The 19,248-nt window shown below is 34.8% G+C and overlaps 1 protein-coding gene across 3 annotated transcripts in view; it reads right to left on the bottom strand.

Annotated features, from left to right (window-relative positions):
- Positions 1-1,794: 1,794 nt before the first annotated feature.
- LOC133644117 (histone-lysine N-methyltransferase, H3 lysine-79 specific) overlaps positions 1,795-19,248 on the bottom strand; it is a 33,806-nt gene continuing 16,352 nt past the window's right edge. For all 3 annotated transcript variants that reach the window (XM_062038437.1, XM_062038436.1, XM_062038438.1), the window contains exons 9-20: positions 17,896-18,064; positions 17,522-17,681; positions 17,315-17,447; positions 13,320-13,354; positions 13,178-13,256; positions 13,075-13,109; positions 12,857-12,926; positions 12,706-12,777; positions 10,128-10,147; positions 5,188-5,221; positions 2,305-2,398; positions 1,795-2,228 (exon numbers count right to left, since the gene is read on the bottom strand). In XM_062038437.1, the coding sequence (XP_061894421.1) occupies positions 2,311-2,398; positions 5,188-5,221; positions 10,128-10,147; positions 12,706-12,777; positions 12,857-12,926; positions 13,075-13,109; positions 13,178-13,256; positions 13,320-13,354; positions 17,315-17,447; positions 17,522-17,681; positions 17,896-18,064 (895 nt within the window). In that variant the 3' untranslated portion in view covers positions 1,795-2,228; positions 2,305-2,310. The remainder of the gene's footprint in view (positions 2,229-2,304; positions 2,399-5,187; positions 5,222-10,127; positions 10,148-12,705; positions 12,778-12,856; positions 12,927-13,074; positions 13,110-13,177; positions 13,257-13,319; positions 13,355-17,314; positions 17,448-17,521; positions 17,682-17,895; positions 18,065-19,248) is intronic.

Here is a 19,248-nt window from a genome sequence, read left to right as displayed (position 1 = left end):
ATTGGAATATGGCGATTTGTTCCTACTAGCCTAAGCAGCTCAAAGGGGTGTGACCAATCATAGTTTTATCTATGATGATTACTACTTTTTTTCTCCCAATATTTTCAATTTCATAGCGTCTCAACATTACGGCTTCGCTGTCATATTTTTTTCCCATTTACTGTGGCCCAAATACTATTACAGATTCACGAAAAGGAGAGCAAGCTAGCTAGCTAACAATCACGTACAATATGTTATTCAAATACTCAAAATCCATCATGTGCATTTACTGTTTGTGGGGGAAACCACACCCTCTAGTGGAAGTCACGTTCAACTGCACCTATTTGCAGTATTCATACTGAGTGCACCAAAAGTGGCATGTTAGTCAAGTCAACTTGAAACACATAACATACATAATCTAATGTGTGCAAAGTATAGTCATGTAAACTTTAAACACATCACATACACAACCTAACGTGTGCAAAGTGTTTTTCTGTGTTGGGGCATTGCCGTCTTTGTTTGTGACTACACACCTCCATTATTGTGTGCGTCTCTGCCTGACTGATGGCGTTTATGTCGTTACGCACTGCATGAAATTATGATTTTTGCACTTAAATGAGTATTTATTGAGAAAAAAAAAACAATAAACAAACATACAAAATTAAGGAGATTTGTTGTGATGTTTAGTGTGTGGAGGGGAGGTCTGGGAAGGTACATCATTTAAACACAATTTAATAATACCCAATATTAAAACGTAAATAAACTGCTAGTAGCAGTTTCTAATATTTTGGTTGGATACAGGAGCACAATCAAATATTTACAGTAGTATAAATGTATAAAAATGTATATCAGATGGTTGAAAAAATATGTATACTACAAGAAAAATCACTATCATAATAAAGTTCTAGATTTTCATAAGGAATTCACTCATGAAAAAAGTTGTAAAAAAGTTAAAATACGAAAATAAAGCTGTACATTAAAAAAAAAAGAACTTCTGTGGTAAAAAATTTTTAAAGTTGTAATTTTATACGTAATATGTTGATGTCCTTGAAAAATTGTTGTTGTTGTTGTTGTAATTTTAAGAGAAAAACAAGAATAAAGTTCTAAATTACTGGATCTAGTTAAAATATTCATCTTAAAAAATATATATATATATATATATATATATATATATATATATATATATATTCTTCTTAAAAATTATGTTACGGGAATAAAGCTTAAAGAAACAAGTCTTAATGTTAGGAAAACAACCTAAGATACGAACTTAAAGCTAAAACATTTGAGAAAATGTTTTAATTTTAAAGACTGATAGAATTTTTTTTATAAATATGTATTTATTTATTTATATATATTTATATATATTTGTTTATTTTATATATATATATATATATTATTTATATATATTTATTTATTTATATATGCACTTTATTGTTTTTTTTATCCTGCACTACCATGAGCTTATGTAACGAAATTTCGTTCTTATCTGTGCTGTAAAGTTCAAATTTGAATGAGAATAAAAAGGAAGTCTAAGTCTAATAGTCTAAATAGAGTAGAAATAATAGAAGTAAAAAAAAAAACAGTGGCAGAACGATTACAAGAATAAAATTGTGACTTTTATGAAAAATGGCGGAATATTACGATAACAAATGTAAGAATGTTCAAGAAATGGACATCAGGCAAAATAAATTGTTAGTTGAATTAAGTCGTGGCTTTCAAGACAAATTGATATAAAGTCGCATATAAAAATACAGAAATAAAAAACTTGGAATATTACAAAAGAATCACAAAAAATGATTACCTCTGAGCATTATACTGTATTTATTGTCACCAATAGAAGGTTTTTGTGATCAGATGTTCATCATATAACAAAAGACGTTTACTGATTAATTTTGGACTAAACTGTGGGTGAAACAGGAAGACAGCAACTAAATAATATGGTTAGAAAGAAGTAGTACATAATAAACGTCATTGTATGTATTTGTCGCTGGTGAAAACACTGTAAACTGGTAAGTGATGTCTCGTAACAATGACAAGATCCAATCCTGATTGTGTGCACCTTGCTTAGTAGCTCATCTTTATCTAGAAATCAACGGTTCAAATTGGTTTATTGTTCTTTCGTTGAGACTGAAAGCACAAAGAAGTTCCTTGCTGACTTTGTACACTGAAAGTCCACTCTTTATGAATCCACACAGTTCAAAAAAGCTTTTAAAAATGTCACAGCATGAAGAAAAATCCATCTTGCTTGTCTGTTCATAAACAAAAACAAATATATCTCAGCGTACACTCAGCGGAGTGATTACGATGATTAAAAGTCGTGCTTACCAGTCGTTAATCGCTATCGTCAGCGTACATCTCTGGAGGAGGCAATATCAGCATCTCAGGATGTAAAACATCCTGTTCTGAACTCGCCTGTGACCTTGTAAAATGAAAATAAAAATTAGACTCAGAATTAATATTTTAAGAATGTCTTTTCTGTATTTACGTTCCAAAAATGTCCTACCAATACAAAAAACTTTGTAAACGAATAAAAAAGGTGTAGTATCACGAGAAACTCATCCATATATAAAAGTCACAAAGGTACAAGAAGGAAATTGTAATTTTTAAGAGAAAATTCTGAATGTTAAGACAAAGAACGAAGTAACAAGAATGGGAAAGGTACGAGAAAAACTCTGTACATTTCCAGAAGAAAGTCGGAATACTATGAAAAACACATGTTACAAGCATCATATTGCAACGTTATAAGTAAACACTCGAATCACAAAAGTGTTTGAATAAAATCAGAAACTTCGAGGAAAAAGTCGTAATTTTACGAGGAACTCATCCGATTGTTACAAGGATGAAGTTGTATGATGAATAACCGTTGCAAAAGTACAATAATGAAATTGTAAGTTTTCAGGAAAAAGTCTGAATCTTACGACAAATAACTTAAGTTACGAGAACGGCGAAGGTATGAAAAAAACATAGTATTTTTCTAGAAAGAAGTCAGAATATTATGGAAAATGCATCATTGTATCGTCAAACGTTTGAATGTTACGACAAATAAATGATATTACTAGAATGGCAAAGGTTTGAAAAAAACATTGTGCGTTTCTCGAAGAAAGTCGGAATATTATGAAAAATGCATCGCTATGTTACCAACATCAAGTTGTGAGTATGCAGTAAAGTTACAAAGGTACGAAAATAAAATCGTAAACCTCCAGAAAAAATTTGTAATATCACGAGATAATATGTTCTAAATATTTAGGTGCAAAGGTATGAAGAATAGAAGTCACAAAAGCACAAGAAAGAAATCATACATTTAAAGAAAAATGTCAGAACGTTACGACAAAGAACTTAAGTTACGAGAATGGCAAAGATGCAAGAAAATTATGTCAAGAGAAGGGCAAAGGTACGAGAAAAACTACGTTTCTTGAAGAAAGTCAGAATATTATGGAAAATGCATCGTTATATCGTTAAAAAGTCGACAAAGACATTAAATTACGAGAATGGCAAAGGCTTGAGAAAAACATTGTACGTTTTTGGGAGAAGGAAGTCGGAACATTATGAAAAATGCATCGCTACGTTACCAGCATCAAGTTGTGAGTATACAGTAAAGTTTCAAAGGTACGAAAGTAAAATCGTAAACTTTAAGGAAAAAAATCGTAATACCACGAGAAACTCATCCTAATATTATAAATATTTGCAAAGTGATGATGAATAACCGTTGCAAAAGTACAATAATGAAATTGTAAGTTTTAAGGAAAAAGTCTGAATGTTACGACAAATAACTTAAGTTACGAGAACGGCAAAGGTATGAGAAAAACATTATGTTTCTAGAAAGAAGTCAGGCTATTATGAGAAATGCATCGTTGTATCGTCAAAAGTTTGAATGTTACGACAAAGAAATTATATTATGAGAATGGCAAATGTTTGAAAAAAACATTGTACATTTCTCGAAGAAAGTCGGAATGTTACGACAAAGACATTAATGAGAAAAACATTGTACGTTTTTTGGAGAAGAAAGTCGGAATATTATGAAAAATGCATCGCTATGTTACCAGCATCAATTTGTGAGTATGCAGTAACTTTACAAAGGTATGAAAATATAATCGTAAACCTCCAGAAAAAATTTGTAATATCACGAGAAAATATGTTGTAAATATTTAGGTGCAAAGCACAAGAAAGAAATCATACATTTAAAGAAAAATGTCACAACATTACGACAAATAACTTAAGTTACGAGAATGGCAAAGATACAAGAAAATTATGTCAAGAGAATGTCAAAGGTACGAGAAAAACTGTACGTTTCTTGAAGAAAGTCAGAATATTATGGAAAATGCATCGTTATATCGTTAAAAAGTCAGAATGTTACGACAAAGACATTAAATTACGAGAATGGCAAAGGCTTGAGAAAAACATTGTACGTTTTTGGGAGAAGAAAGTCGGAATATTATGAAAAATGCATCGCTACGTTACCAGCATCAAGTTGTGAGTATACAGTAAAGTTTCAAAGGTAGGAAAATAAAATCGTAAACTTTAAGGAAAAAAATCGTAATACCACAAGACACTGATCCTAATATTATAAATATTTAGTTGCAAAGGTATGAAGAATAAAAGTCTTGGCAAAGGTACGACAATAACATTGTATATTTCCTGATTAAATTTGGAATAATATGGAAAATGCGTGGTTATGTTACCAGCATCAAGTTGTGAAATTTTGAGTACGAGAATAAAATCCTAAACTTCAAAGAAAAACTTGTAATACTACGAGAAACTCATCCATATGTTACGAACATTAAGTTGCAAAAGTACGAAGAAAACGAGTCACGAAAGTACAACAAAATGAAAAATGCATCGTGGTGAAGTTTAGCGTACAGTAAAGTTACGAGAATAAAATTGTGAACTTCGAGGAAAAAGTCGTAATGTCACGAGAAACTCATCCATATGTTTCAAGCATGAAGTTGCAAAAGTATGACGAATAAAAGTCCCAACAGCACATGAATGAAGTTGTACATTTTGAGAGAAAAGTTAGAATGTTACGACAAAAAACGTAAGTTACGAGAATGGCCAACGTACGGCAATAACACTGTAAATTTCCAGAAGAAAGTCGGAATATCAAAACAACTAATCTCCAATTTGCGACATTATTAGAATACCTTGAAGTCTGAAAAGTATGGGAATAAAATCAATCAGGAATGCTGTCTCAGACACATCAGATATACTTACTGATGCACCTCGTTCTCGGCGTGATGTACGAGACCTGAGGAGCAACCACAAGTTAATTACTGCAAGCAAACACATCCGCCGCGTTGCGCAAAAAAACCCAGGAAGATTCCATTATACTCGAAGTGGGCGGAGCTACATGCATCATGACCTTACAATCTGAGGCGTTCCAGTTATTATCCAGTAATTGGCCGTACTCACGTTATAATATTCCTCCTGAGAACCAGCCTGCTAAGCAGTGGACCTTTGCGGGCTATTTTTTGCCAAAATGTGTAACTTTGATTATGTAAGTTAACGGGAATTTACAATTTACAAAACAAGTGAGGTTGGCACGTTGTGTAAATGGTAAATAAAAACAGAATACAATGATTTTCAACCTATATTCAATTGAACAGACTGCAAAGACAAGATACTAAACGTTCAAACTGGTAAACTTAATTATTTTTTGCAAATATTAGCTAACTTGGAATTTGATGCCTGCATGTTTCAAAAAAGCTGGCACAAGTGGCAAAAAAGACTTGAGAAAGTTGAGGAATGCTCATCAAACACTTATTTGGAACATTCCACAGGTGAACAGGCTAATTGGGAACAGGTGGGTGCCATGATTGGGTATAAAAGCAGCTTCCGTGAAATGCTCAGTCATTCGCAAACAAGGATGGGGCGAGGGTCACCACTTTGTCAACAAATGCGTGAGCAAATTGTTGAACAGTTTAAGAACAACATTTCTCAACCAGCTGTTGCAAGAAATTTAGGGATTTCTCCATCTACGCTCTGTAATATCATCAAAAGGTTCAGAGAATCTGGAGAAATCACTGCACGTAAGCAGCTAAGCCCGTGACCTTCGATCCATCAGGCGGTACTGCATCAAAAATTGACATCCGTGTGTAAAGGATATCACCAGATGGGCTAAGGAACACTTCAGAAAACCACTGTCAGTAACTACAATTGGTCGCTACATCTGTAAGTGCTAGTTAAAACTCTACTATGCTAAGCCAAAGCCATTTATCAACAACGCCCAGAAACGCCGCCGGCTTCTCTAGGCCCGAGCTCATCTAAGATGGACTGATGCAAAGTGGAAAAGTGTTCTGTGGTCTGACGAATCCACATTTCAAATTGTTTTTGGAAACTGTGGACGGCGTGTCCTCCGGACCAAAGAGGAAAAGAACCATCCGGATTGTTCTAGGCGCAAAGTGTTGAAAAGCCAGCATCTGTGATGGTATGGGGGTGTATTAGTGCCCAAGACATGGGTAACTTACACATCTGTGAAGGCACCATTAATGCTGAAAGGTACATACAGGATTTGGAGCAACATATGTTGCCATCCAAGCAACGTTACCATAGACGCCCCTGCTTATTTCAGCAAGACAATGCCAAGCCACGTGTTACATCAACATGGCTTCATAGTAAAAGAGTGCGGGTACTAGACTGGCCTGCCTGTAGTCCTGACCTGTCTCCCATTGAAAATGTGTGGCGCATTATGAAGCCTAAAATACCACAACGGAGACCCCCGGACTGTTGAACAACTTAAGCTGTACATCAAGCAAGAATGGGAAAGAATTCCACCTGAAAAGCTTAAAAAATGTGTCTCCTCAGTTCCCAAACTTTTACTGAGTGTTGTTAAAAAGAAAGGCCATGTAACACAGTGGTAAAAATGCCCCTGTGCCAACTTTTTTGCAAAAATTCTAAGTTAATGATTATTGGCAAAAAATAAATAAGTTTTTCAGTTGGAACATTAAATATCTTGTCTTTGCAGTCTATTCAATTGAATATAAGCCGAAAAGGATTTGCAAATCATTGTATTCTGTTTTTATTTACCATTTACACAACGTGCCAACTCCACTGGTTTTGGGTTTTGTACAAGCTCAATAATGGAACATTATCACAGTAACGTGAGCGTTGATTACATGCAGGTGTACCTAATGTTATGACTAGTGAGTGAATACACGGTAAACTAAACTTTATTTAGTGTTTCTCCACAAATCACTTCTTCCTCCCAGGGGAAGTCTGCTATCAACAAACTGTGTGCAGATATGTGAAGTGGTGCTCCTCACAAACAAGCAGATGTGTGTCTTGTTTACTGCGACACACACACACACACACAGACACACAACAGGAGTTCAATGAGTTTCAAGTTGCTTGGAAAAGTTGTTTTGTGTTTTTGAAGTGGTAGTGGGTGGAGACATGTCTGACTTTGACAAACATGCCGTGTCAAAACAAGAAGACGAGTCATCTTCACTGCTATCTGAGACAGAGTAGAAGCGAAGGGTAGCCGAGGTCAAAGGTTACATTCGGTTTGTGTTTTGCTACAAAACTCCAGGAAATATTCAAGGTGCATCCTCTATATCAGTGTTTTTTGAGCCAAGGCACATTTTTTGCGTTGAGAAAATGCGGAGGCACACGAAACGAAACGAAACTCGGTTTACAGTAAAAAGTCGTCGTTGCAATTGTTGGGTATGACTTTAAAGCATAACCAAGCATGCATCACTATAGCTCTTGTCTCAAAGTAGGTGTACTGTCACCACCTGTCACATCACGCCCTGACTTATTTGGACTTTTTTGCTGTTTTCCTGTGTGTAGTGTTTTAGTTCTTGTCTTGCGCTCCTATTTTGGTGGCTTTTTCTCTTTTTTTGGTATTTTCCTGTAGCAGTTTCATGTCTTCCTTTGAGCAATTTTTCCCACATCTACTTTGTTTTAGCAATCAAAAATATTTTAGTTTTTATCCTTCTTTGTGGGGACATGGTTGATTGTCATGTTGGGATGTACATTGTGCAGTAAGTCTTTGCTGTCGTCCAGCATTCTGTTTTTGTTTACTTTGTAGCCAGTTTAGTTTTAGTTTCGTTCTGCATAGCCTTCCCTAAGCTTCAATGCCTTTTCTTAGGGGCACTCACCTTTTGTTTATTTTTGGTTTAAGCATTGGACACATTTTTTACCTGCACACTGCCTCCCGCTGTTTCCGACATCTACAAAGCAATTAGCTACCGGCTGCCACCTACTGATAAGGAAGAGTATTACACGGTTACTCTGCCGAGCTCTAGACAGCACCGACACCCAACAACAACACATCATTTGCAGACTATAATTACTGGTTTGCAAAACATATTTTTAACCCAAATAGGTGAAACTAGACAATCTCCCACGGCACACCAGACTGTATCTCACGGCACACTAGTGTGCCGCGGCACAGTGGTTGAAAAACACTGCTCTATATGGCAAGAGCGCTCTGCTGTTTTTAAGGACCGACATATTCATATGGCAAACATTCCTGGGTGGGTCTCGGAGAGGAATGTGGGGAGGTGAATTATTTTGCAGTGCAGTCTGCTGAAAATGATGGAAAGTGCCACTCTACAGAGCCACTGACACTGTGGTCAAAGTTGGAATTGCCACACAACACATTTTAAGATGTTTAACATTCTACTGTTGTATGGCATGTGATTTCTCCGTCTATTTTATCTCTGTAACGATATCAAAAGTAATTTTCCCTTTTTCTTAGTTTTTTCCGACCTATGTGTGTTAAAATCTTGATCCTTCACTTTGCCATACTACGTTTTTTCCGTAATGTGTGAATGAACCAAAGTAATGTGTAAATAATGTAAATAACTCGATGAACCATCTGTGAACATTAGTAAGGTTGTAAATACTGTATAGAGTACACTAGTTGCAATTACTGTAGTGACTAGGCTTGTACGGTATATCAGTATAGTACCGCGATACTAATGAACCATATTCGGTATAGGGCTGCAACAACTAATCGATTAAAATCGACTATAAAAATAGTTGGCGATTAATTTTGTCATCGATTCGTAGGATCTATGCTAAGCGCATACGCAGAGGCAATACTTTTTTATTTTAATTTTTTTAATTTTTTTTTTATTTAAAAAACTTTTTTTTTTTAATAAACTGCAACATGTACAAACAGCTGAGAAACAATCAAAATAAGTATGGTGCCAGTATGCTGTTTTTTTCCCAATAAAATACTGGAAAGGATAGAAATGTAGTTTGTCCCTTTTATTCGATTATTAATCGAAGTAATCGACAGATTAATCGATTATCAAATTAATCGTTAGTCGCAGCCCTAATTCGGTACTATACCGCCTCTGAAAGGTACCGGTCCGGTAAGCAGATATTAACAGTAAATTAGCTAGTAGATTAATAATTCATTTTCTACCACTTGTCCTTAATAATGTTGACAAAATAATAGGTGTATAAATGACACAATATGTTACTGCATATGTCAGCAGCTAAATTAGGAGCCTTTGTTTGTTTACTTACTACTAAAAGACAAGTTGTCTAGTATGTTCACTATTTTATTTAAGGACAAACTTGCAATAAGAAACATATGTTTAATGTACCCTACATTTTTTTGGTTAAAATAAAGCCAATAATGCAATTTTTTGTGGTCCCCTTTATTTAGAAAAGTATCGAAATAATTTTGGTACCGGTACCAAAATATTGGTATCGGGACAACACTAGTAGTGACTGAAACAGACATAGTGAATTATTTGTATGAATGGGGTATGTATTTATGTAAACTCTGATCATTTTTTCAATTCTTTAAACACCAAAACATCTTCAAATTGTGCTTTTTTGGCAAATTTTTGCATGTTCAATTGCTGAAAAAACCTGCGGCCCCCAGCTTATTTTCAATCTTTTCCATTAAGTTCAAATCATATCTCTGTGTTTTGTGACGGTTAAAGTGGATAGTGCACCCCCCCTCCCCCCGATTTGTTACGTTTCATGTGTCAGGTAAACCGTGACGAGTGGGGCCATTTGAAGCCCCATCCTACTGTACTGCTAAAACGCAAGTCAAAGATGCTCTGTGTGTGACCGTTACTTGCTTATTCATGTTATTGTGTTACATGGGGGCGAAGAACCCTGTTGATTTTGAATTAGGATTTCAGTATTTTGGACAAATATTTTCATTGTGATTCTGAGGCTCGACTTACTTGTTTGTCGTTCAGTGACGCTGAAACAGAAAGGAAAACAATATTTTATATTTGTGAGTATACTTTTTTTATAATAATGTCATAGAATAAAAATGTTCATTGTGTTGCATTTTTGTATGATGCGATACATTGTTCAAAGTTCTGCTGTTACCTTTTGTTAAGGCGTGTTACGTTGTGTAGCGTGACACATTGTGTTACTGCATGTTACGTTGTAATACACTCTGTTATCCTGTGTCGCGTTCCGAAACATTGTGTAACATGGTGTTTACCTTGCGTTACATGGTGTTACCTTTTGTTGTTACATTGTGTAACGTGATATTGTGTTACTGTGTGTTACGTTCTAATGCGCTGGTTAACTTGTGTAACACAACGTGTGTATCGCGTTACACTACATAACATGATACGTTGCAATACCGTATTTTGTGTTACATTGTGGTTCCTTGTGTTACCTTTTTGTTAAGGTGTGTTGCGTTGTGTAGCGTGATACATTGTTTTATATGGTGTCCTTGCATTTTACGCTGCAACACACTCTAGTAACTTCTGTTACGTTCTCGTGCCTTATGTTACGTTGTGTAACATGACGTGTTACATGGTGTATACCTTGTGTTACATGCTTGTGTTAGCTGTGAGCTAACGTGATAGCATCGTGCTTTAACTGCATATAGAAACAAAATAAATAAACCTCTGACTGGAAGGATAGATAGAAAATCAACAATACTATTAAACCGTGGACATGTAAATACACGGTTAATGCTTTCCAGGCTGGCGAAGGTTAACAATGCTGTGCTAACGACGCCATTGAAGCTAACTTAGCAACCAGACCTCACAGAACTATGTACTCTCTCCTTTTTCTATTGTGAATCACGGATTTGTATTTCAAACCACCTCGGATACTATATCCTCTTGAAAATGAGAGTCGAGCACGCGAAATGGACATTTAAAGTGACTTTTATCTCCAAGACAATACATCGGTGACACACTTAGCTACTGAGCTAGCGCGATAGCATCGTTCTCAAATGAAGATAGAAACTAAATAAATAAACCTCTGACTGGAAAAATAGATAGAAAATCAACAATACTATTAAACCGTGGACATGTAAATACACGGTTAATGATTTCCAGGCTGGCGAAGGTTAACAATGCTGTGCTAACGACACCATTGAAGCTAACTTAGCAACCAGACCTCACAGAACTATGTACTCTCTCCTTTTTCTATTGTGAATCACGGATTTGTATTTTAAACCACCTCGGATACTATATCCTCTTGAAAATGAGAGTCGAGCACGCGAAATGGACATTTAAATTGACTTATCTCCAAGACAATACATCGGTGACACACTTAGCTACTGAGCTAGCGCGATAGCATCGTTCTCAAATGAAGATAGAAACTAAATAAATAAACCTCTGACTGGAAGGATAGATAGAAAATCAACAATACTATTAAACCGTGGACATGTAAATACACGGTTAATGCTTTCCAGGCTGGCGAAGGTTAACAATGCTGTGCTAACGACGCCATTGAAGCTAACTTAGCAACCAGACCTCACAGAACTATGTACTCTCTCCTTTTTCTATTGTGAATCACGGATTTGTATTTCAAACCACCTCGGATACTATATCCTCTTGAAAATGAGAGTCGAGCACGCGAAATGGACATTTAAAGTGACTTTTATCTCCAAGACAATACATCGGTGACACACTTAGCTACTGAGCTAGCGCGTAGCATCGTTCTCAAATGAAGATAGAAACCCATCAACAGCCGTGCTCACCTGCATTCCAGCGATCAACGGCACGACGAAGGACTTCATCCGTGGGTTTGGCGGCAAGCATCGGCTAGGCGTAGTAAGTAGTCCTTGTTGTGTTGCTGTAAGTATTGTAATGCCCCGCAGTGGAGAAGGAGTCACACAGACCAGGAAGCGCTGCTCAATCGCTTTATTAAAAAGCGGTAACTGGTTGTAGTTCAAAAAGTAACGCACACACATACACGAGCTGCTGTTAGCCAAAACTCACGCTCACACACACAAGTTCTCCGCCAACTCACTCGCGCATGCGCGTTCCCCAAACCCTTAAAGACAGTACACTAATGCAAATATCACAGATATTATAGTATTGTATTATAGTATTGTACTGAGGCTAAGACACCGATCGATCCCACCTACAACGTTCTTCTTTGCAGCCTCCATTGTTCATTAAACAAATTGCAAAAGATTCACCAACACAGATGTCCAGAATAATGTGGAATTTTGTCGAAGAAAACAAGAGGCTTTTCTATCGGGTCCGATGGGGTCCAACCACTTCCGTTGCTTTTGTGACGTCACGCGCATAAATCATATCCAAAGGAGTTTTTCAACCGGAAGTGTGGCGGGAATTTTAAAATTGCACTTTATAAGTTAACCCGGCCGTATTGGCATGTGTTTCAATGTTAAGATTTCATCATTGATATATAAACTATCAGGCTACGTGGTTGGTAGTAGTGGCTTTCAGTAGGCCTTTAACGTGTGTAACGTGATACTTTTGAATACATTACACTGTGTAACGCAACGACACGTTGTGTTACATTGTGTTGCTTTAGGCCTACCTGGCAGTCGGCTGTACAGTTTTAGGCGATTGGAAAAACGTGGTCAACTTTTGAAGGGCTTCATTTCTGGCTCTGATGAAAACACAATACATATATTATCATTATTCATCATTGTTAAACAATTGTGCATAAAGTAAGCGTGTAAACTCACTGTTCATGCGTCGCACCCGCAATGATGTCACTGTTATTGTACTGTTGGTTGACATAGAGGTCTGAGTGGCCTTCGAGGACAAGAAGCCAAAATTGTCAAACTATCTGTTGCCGAAGCAACACTTCCTGTTGGTTAGTCACATGATCTAACCCATGGCTGCCTCTCCAACGCCCAAGAAAAATGTGTTACGATGAGAAAATGTAAACAACGTTTCTTACCTCCGTCCGACACGGAGAACGCTCGGCTGTTGCCCCTGCAGATGCACAAATTACGGCGTTGAGGACAAAAAAAAGAGGAAAGAAAAATCTAACAACAACTCACACAGCCGCTCGGGGGAACGCGGCGGCGTTGATAACGGAGGATTCGTTCTCGTCGTCGCCCCAGTCGCTGTCGTCTGAAACTGAACACGGCAAACATGGGGGAAATTGTGTACGTCACTTTGGAACCTGGAAGAAACACTTACAGCTTTCTGAGGCAAGTGTGACGGGGTTTGGAATCCTGCAAAAGATTTGAAAATGATTGAAAATGAATACTCAAAATACTTTCGTTACCGCGTTAGCTTCATTGGACTTCATAACGTTTGCATTGGTAACAAAAATGTGTATATTAGGCCAATTACAGACTAAATAATTGTTAATGTTATCAAAAACATGTACATTATTTTATTAAAAGGTCTAACTCAGTGGTTTTCAAACTTTTTTCATCAAGTACCACCTCAGAAAACACTTGGCTCTCAAAGTACCAACATAACTTTAGAATACAGTAACGTAAATATTCAATAAGAACAAGGCAGAGATTTTATTTAACAAGTACACTACCGTTCAAAAGTTTGGGGTCACCCAAACAATTTTGTGGAATAGCCTTCATTTCTAAGAACAAGAATAGACTGTCGAGTTTCAGATGAAAGTTCTCTTTTTCTGGCCATTTGGAGTGTTTAATTGACCCCACAAATGTGATGCTCCAGAAACTCAATCTGCTCAAAGGAAGGTCAGTTTTGTAGCTTCTGTAATGAGCTAAACTGTTTTCAGATGTGTGAACATGATTGCACAAGGGTTTTCTAATCATCAATTAGCCTTCTGAGCCAATGAGCAAACACATTGTACCATTAGAACACTGGAGTGATAGTTGCTGGAAATGGGCCTCTATACACCTATGTAGATATTGCACCAAAAACCAGACATTTGCAGCTAGAATAGTCATTTACCACATTAGCAACGTATAGAGTGTATTTCTTTAAAGTTAAGACTAGTTTAAAGTTATCTTCATTGAAAAGTACAGTGCTTTTCCTTCAAAAATAAGGACATTTCAATGTGACCCCAAACTTTTGAACGGTAGTGTATATTTAATATTTTGATCACTGTAACATTACGCACAGTTTGAACAATGTACTTTAATCAAGTGATTCTTTGGCGTACCACTAGATCAGGGGTCACCAACCTTTTTGAAAGCAAGAGCTACTTCTTGGGTACTGATTAATGCGAAGGGCTACCAGTTTGATACACATTTAAATAAATTGCCAGAAATAGCCAATTTGCTCAATTTACCTTTAACTCTATGTTATTATTAATAATTAATGATATTTACACTTAATTGAACGGTTTAAAAGAGGAGAAAACACGAAAAAAATGACAATTAAATTTTGAAACATAGTTTATCTTAAATTTCGACTTTTTAAAATTCAAAATTCAACCGAAAAAAGAAGAGAAAAACTAGCTAATTCGAATCTTTTTGAAAAAATTAAAAAAATAATTTATGGAACATCATTAGTAATTTTTCCTGATTAAGATTAATTTTAGAATTTTGATGACATGTTTTAAATAGGTTAAAATCCAATCTACACTTTGTTAGAATATATAACAAATTGGACCAAGCTGTATTTCTAACAAAGACAAATCATTATTTCTTCTAGATTTTCCAGAACAAAAATTTTAAAAGAAATTCAAAAGACTTTGAAATAAGATTTAAATTTGATTCTACAGATTTTCTAGATTTGCCAGAATAATTTTTTTGAATTTTAATCATAATAAGTTTGAAGAAATATTTCACAAATATTCTTCGTCGAAAAAACAGGAGCTAAAATGAAGAATTAAATTAAAATGTATTTATTATTCTTTACAATAAAAACAATTAATTTACTTGAACATTGATTTAAATTGTCAGGAAGGAATTTAAAAGGTAAAAAGGTATATGTGTTTAAAAATCCTAAAATCATTTTTAAGGTTGTATTTTTTCCCTAAAATTGTCTTTCTGAAAGTTATAAGAAGCAAAGTAAAAAAAATGAATGAATTTATTCAAACAAGTGAAGACCAAGTCTTTAAAATATTTCCTTGGATTTTCAAATTCTATTTGAGTTTTGTCTCTCTTAGAATTAAAAATGTTGAGCAAAGCGAGACCAGCTTGCTAGTAAATAAATACAATTTAAAAAATAGAGGCAGCTCACTGGTAAGTGCTGCTATTTGAGCTATTTTTAGAACAGGCCAGCGGGCGACTCATCTGGTCCTTAATATATATATGTATGTGTATATGTATGTATATATATGCTAATTTACACTATTTAAAGGGTTAAATATATTTAATGTTTGACATGTATATTTCAAACTGAAGTACTTTTAAAAGTTTTAGCTATGTAAACATACTGGTCTTTAAAGAGTGAAAATATAAATATAAACAATATTTGTATATGTATTTTTGGAGCTGTAGTAGTAGGTTTCAAATATTAATTGTGGTTTAAATAAATAAATAAAAAATAATAATCATTTTTGAGAACCAGATCTTTTGTGCTGTTTGTCCCCCAAGTTTAAGTTTGTTTTTGTTTTAAATGTACACTAGGTAGATAATGCACATAAATCATAATTCAAACAAAAATTATAATAAGAAAATAATTACTTAACATTAGTCGCACATAAATATTTTTTGCATATATTTTAAAATAAAAACAATAAAAAAACATAGAAACCCCAATTATTTTTCCATGTAAAAAAAATAAAATAAAAACTGAAAAAAATTACAATAATATCTGATTGTAGTTGTTATTGTTTAAAGTTGCAAACAAAAGACATTTAATTCCCTTAAAGTCGTTAATGGGAAGCGGATTGTTTATCATTAGGGACAAACTGACACTGTAGATATAATGCATGCAAATCTGAACTGCTGCCATGACCTAAAACTAACACTACTACTACTACTACTACTACTACTACTAATAATAATAATAATTTAGCTTGATATTTTACAGCAGTTCATTTTGAAGTGAAACATTTTATCTTTACTGATTACCAGACTACTATTAAAGTAGTCTGGTAATGTTTTTACTGTAACGAGTTCCGCTTTTATATCACACAGTGATGTTTTTACAAAAGTATGGATGCGTGTTCCTCAGGAACCCATGAAACAAGGTGTGGGGTTCCCCAAGGCTCTATTTTAGATCCTATTTTTTTTTTGTATATGCTACTGCTTTAGGGATTCTTTGTATTTTCATATGCTGCCTCTTGGGGATTTATTTTGAATTTTTAAATGCTTCTTCTGGGGGGGGCGTCATCAGTTTCCCCAGGTCCAGAAGTTCAGAATTTTTTTTAATCAAAATTGCACAATCCATAACCAGTGTTTCCCATAAACTGCCAAGATACCTGTGGCGGTGGGGGCGTGGCTATGGGCGTGGTCGCATGACATAATCGAGTAATTTGCATAATTTACTACAATGATATGATTTTCTCTAAAAAGGCTCAAAAAATGTATACTTACTAATTAATAATAACAGTTTTGTTTTAAACATCCATCCATCCATTTTACAATATAATTACAACACTTTATGTACATATTTATATACAGATTTGAACAATAAGTTATTCACTGAAATATATTTATTAATTGTGGTTCTTACAAAAAATATATCTTATAAAATATAAAAGCTAAAATGTCTCTTAAAGCTCTGCCCCTTTAATTAGTGCATACTAAATAATTTAACTTTAGCCTACTACTACAACCATATTATTTACCAGCAACATAAAGTGAAACAGAGGCAGAGGTGTCCTGCCACAGTCAGTAACAAATAAACAGAAAACAGTAGTGGTCAAATACAAATAAGGCAACACAACACAAATAAATGAATGTGTGGGAAACACTGCATAACAATTCTGGGCGCTACATTGGACTCTGAGCTGACTTTTATCCTACATATTAAAAATATCACGGAGTTTCTAACACATGCTTTAAGTTCCTGTAGTTTATACCAGTGATTCTCAAACCACGGGCACCTTAAATAAATCCTGTGCCTTGTTTTATATCAATACCTAGACCTACTACGCTACTGTATTTGAACGTTGCTCATTACGGTGGTACTTGGAGAGCCAAGTGTTTTCTGAGGTGGGACTTGGTGAGACTATTGTCATGTTCTCTGGTCCTCCACAAAGTATTATTATTACAAACATTTCAAAACAAATGAATGTTTTCCAAACATACCTGCTCCCTATGTTGGAGGCTTCCAAATCCACAAGGTTGATGGTCTTAGGCGGAGTAGCGGCGGGAACTTTCTTTCCTATCGCCAACATCTCCTTGATGTCCAGCTCCAAGTTTGCCACAGAGACATACCCGTCTAGGCGGTCAACGAAATCACAGATGACGAGTCCATTTTTGCTCATCGAGCTTCAGGACACGCTATATACTCACAGTTGTTGGCGAGGTCGCGGGCTAACCATCTGCCTTTGGGACATCGGGTGGTCCTGATGATGCTGACCATGTCCCCGTTCTCCACGGGCAGGTCGTCCTTTTGCCTTTTCGTCATCCCCTTGACCATGGCGTTGTAAATGGCCTCCTCGTTACCGGAGATCTAATTCATGGATGAGGACAGTAATGCATGATTGCTTGGTCGCAGTACTTGGCTGCGGCCAGTAGAGGCGCTCTTGTAAGCCTTCTGCTTCCTTCCCTAATACTCAGCAGGCAATATTTTCACAAAGTAATTAGGCGCTGCTCAGGTGGCGTGTCCGCTGGGGGGAAGGAATGTACGCTAAGATGTCGCCATCATCCCCATCCCCTCCACTCACCTTGAATTTTTTATTCATCTCGTTCTCCCTCTTCTCCCTCTCCTTGTGCTCCTTCTTCTCCTTCTCTTGTCTCTCCTTCTGTTCTTTCTTCTCTCGCTCCACGCGCTGCTTCTCTCTCTTTTTCAGCTCTTTCTCGTCAGGACCTTCTACCACCACCTTCTTGTCACTTCTGGTGGACCAAAATATATACCACTAATATGCACCTCAATATGGAATAAATCCAAAATGGAGGGTGAACGGAACAAAAATGTGCATGAAAAACTATTTTTTTAAGCATTAAAAAATACGACTAACAATTTAGAACTTACACACTTGCATACCGAAAATAAATCCAAATAAAAAACATTAAAAAAATGCAAAAACAGGCCCTATTTTTTTGTTTAGAATAAAGTAAAAAAAAAAAAAAATACTGAACAATAAAATAAATATTTTGCTTTTATTTAGAAAAAAAGGCTATTTTTCCATTGAAGATAATACATTTTCTTTAAAATACATCCATTAGAAAAAATACAATTTTAAAAGGTCCCACTTTCCAATTGTTTAAATAATTTTTTTTTTTTTTTTCAGAATAAAGAACAAAATATACTTAAGCCGGGTAATAAAAGCAGCTAAGGTAAAAAATTGAATACATTTAAAATCAATAAATACATATCTTACTTTGCTGTTATTAAAAATGTGGTCTCTTTTTAGGAATCAAAATGTACTTTGAAATATCAAAACATAGTTTTAAAAACTAACAAGTACAATTTAAAGAGTGAATAAGTAAAATTTGAACTTTTTACATTTCTTTTTTTTAATATATATTTTTTAATTTAAAAAAAGTTGTTTTTGAATATATGTATATATTTTTTAAGAATAAAAAGGCTTAAGTAAGGTAAGAAGTAAAAAAAAAAAATAGTATAATAAAAACTTTTCTCTTTTTAGGAATCAAAATGTACTTTGAAACACCAAAACATATTTTTTAAAATATAGTACAAAGTAGTAAGAGTAAATAAGTACAATTAGACGTTCTTACATTCCTTATATTTAACATATTTTTTAATTTAAAAAAAAAGTTGTTTTAGTTTTTTTAATAATATAAATGATTAAGTAAGGTAAGAAGTAAAAAAAAATAATAATAACAAAATTACTTTAAAATGAATAAAAACTTAAATGATGTCTTCTTAGGAATCAAAATGTACTTTGAAATACCAAAACATATTTTTAAAAACTAAGAAAATTTAAAGAGTAAATAAGTAAAATTAGAATTTTTACATTCCTTTTATTTAACATATTTTTTTTAATTAAAAAAATAGTTTTTAATTTTTATTTTATTTTATGTTTTTAACAGTAAAAATGATTAAGTAGGGTAAA

This window comes from Entelurus aequoreus, linkage group LG27 (genome assembly GCF_033978785.1).
Source record: "Entelurus aequoreus isolate RoL-2023_Sb linkage group LG27, RoL_Eaeq_v1.1, whole genome shotgun sequence".
Lineage (NCBI taxonomy): Eukaryota > Metazoa > Chordata > Actinopteri > Syngnathiformes > Syngnathidae > Entelurus > Entelurus aequoreus.
The sequence above is the reverse complement of the archived record's forward strand: the minus strand, read 5'-3'. Positions and strand labels throughout refer to the sequence as shown.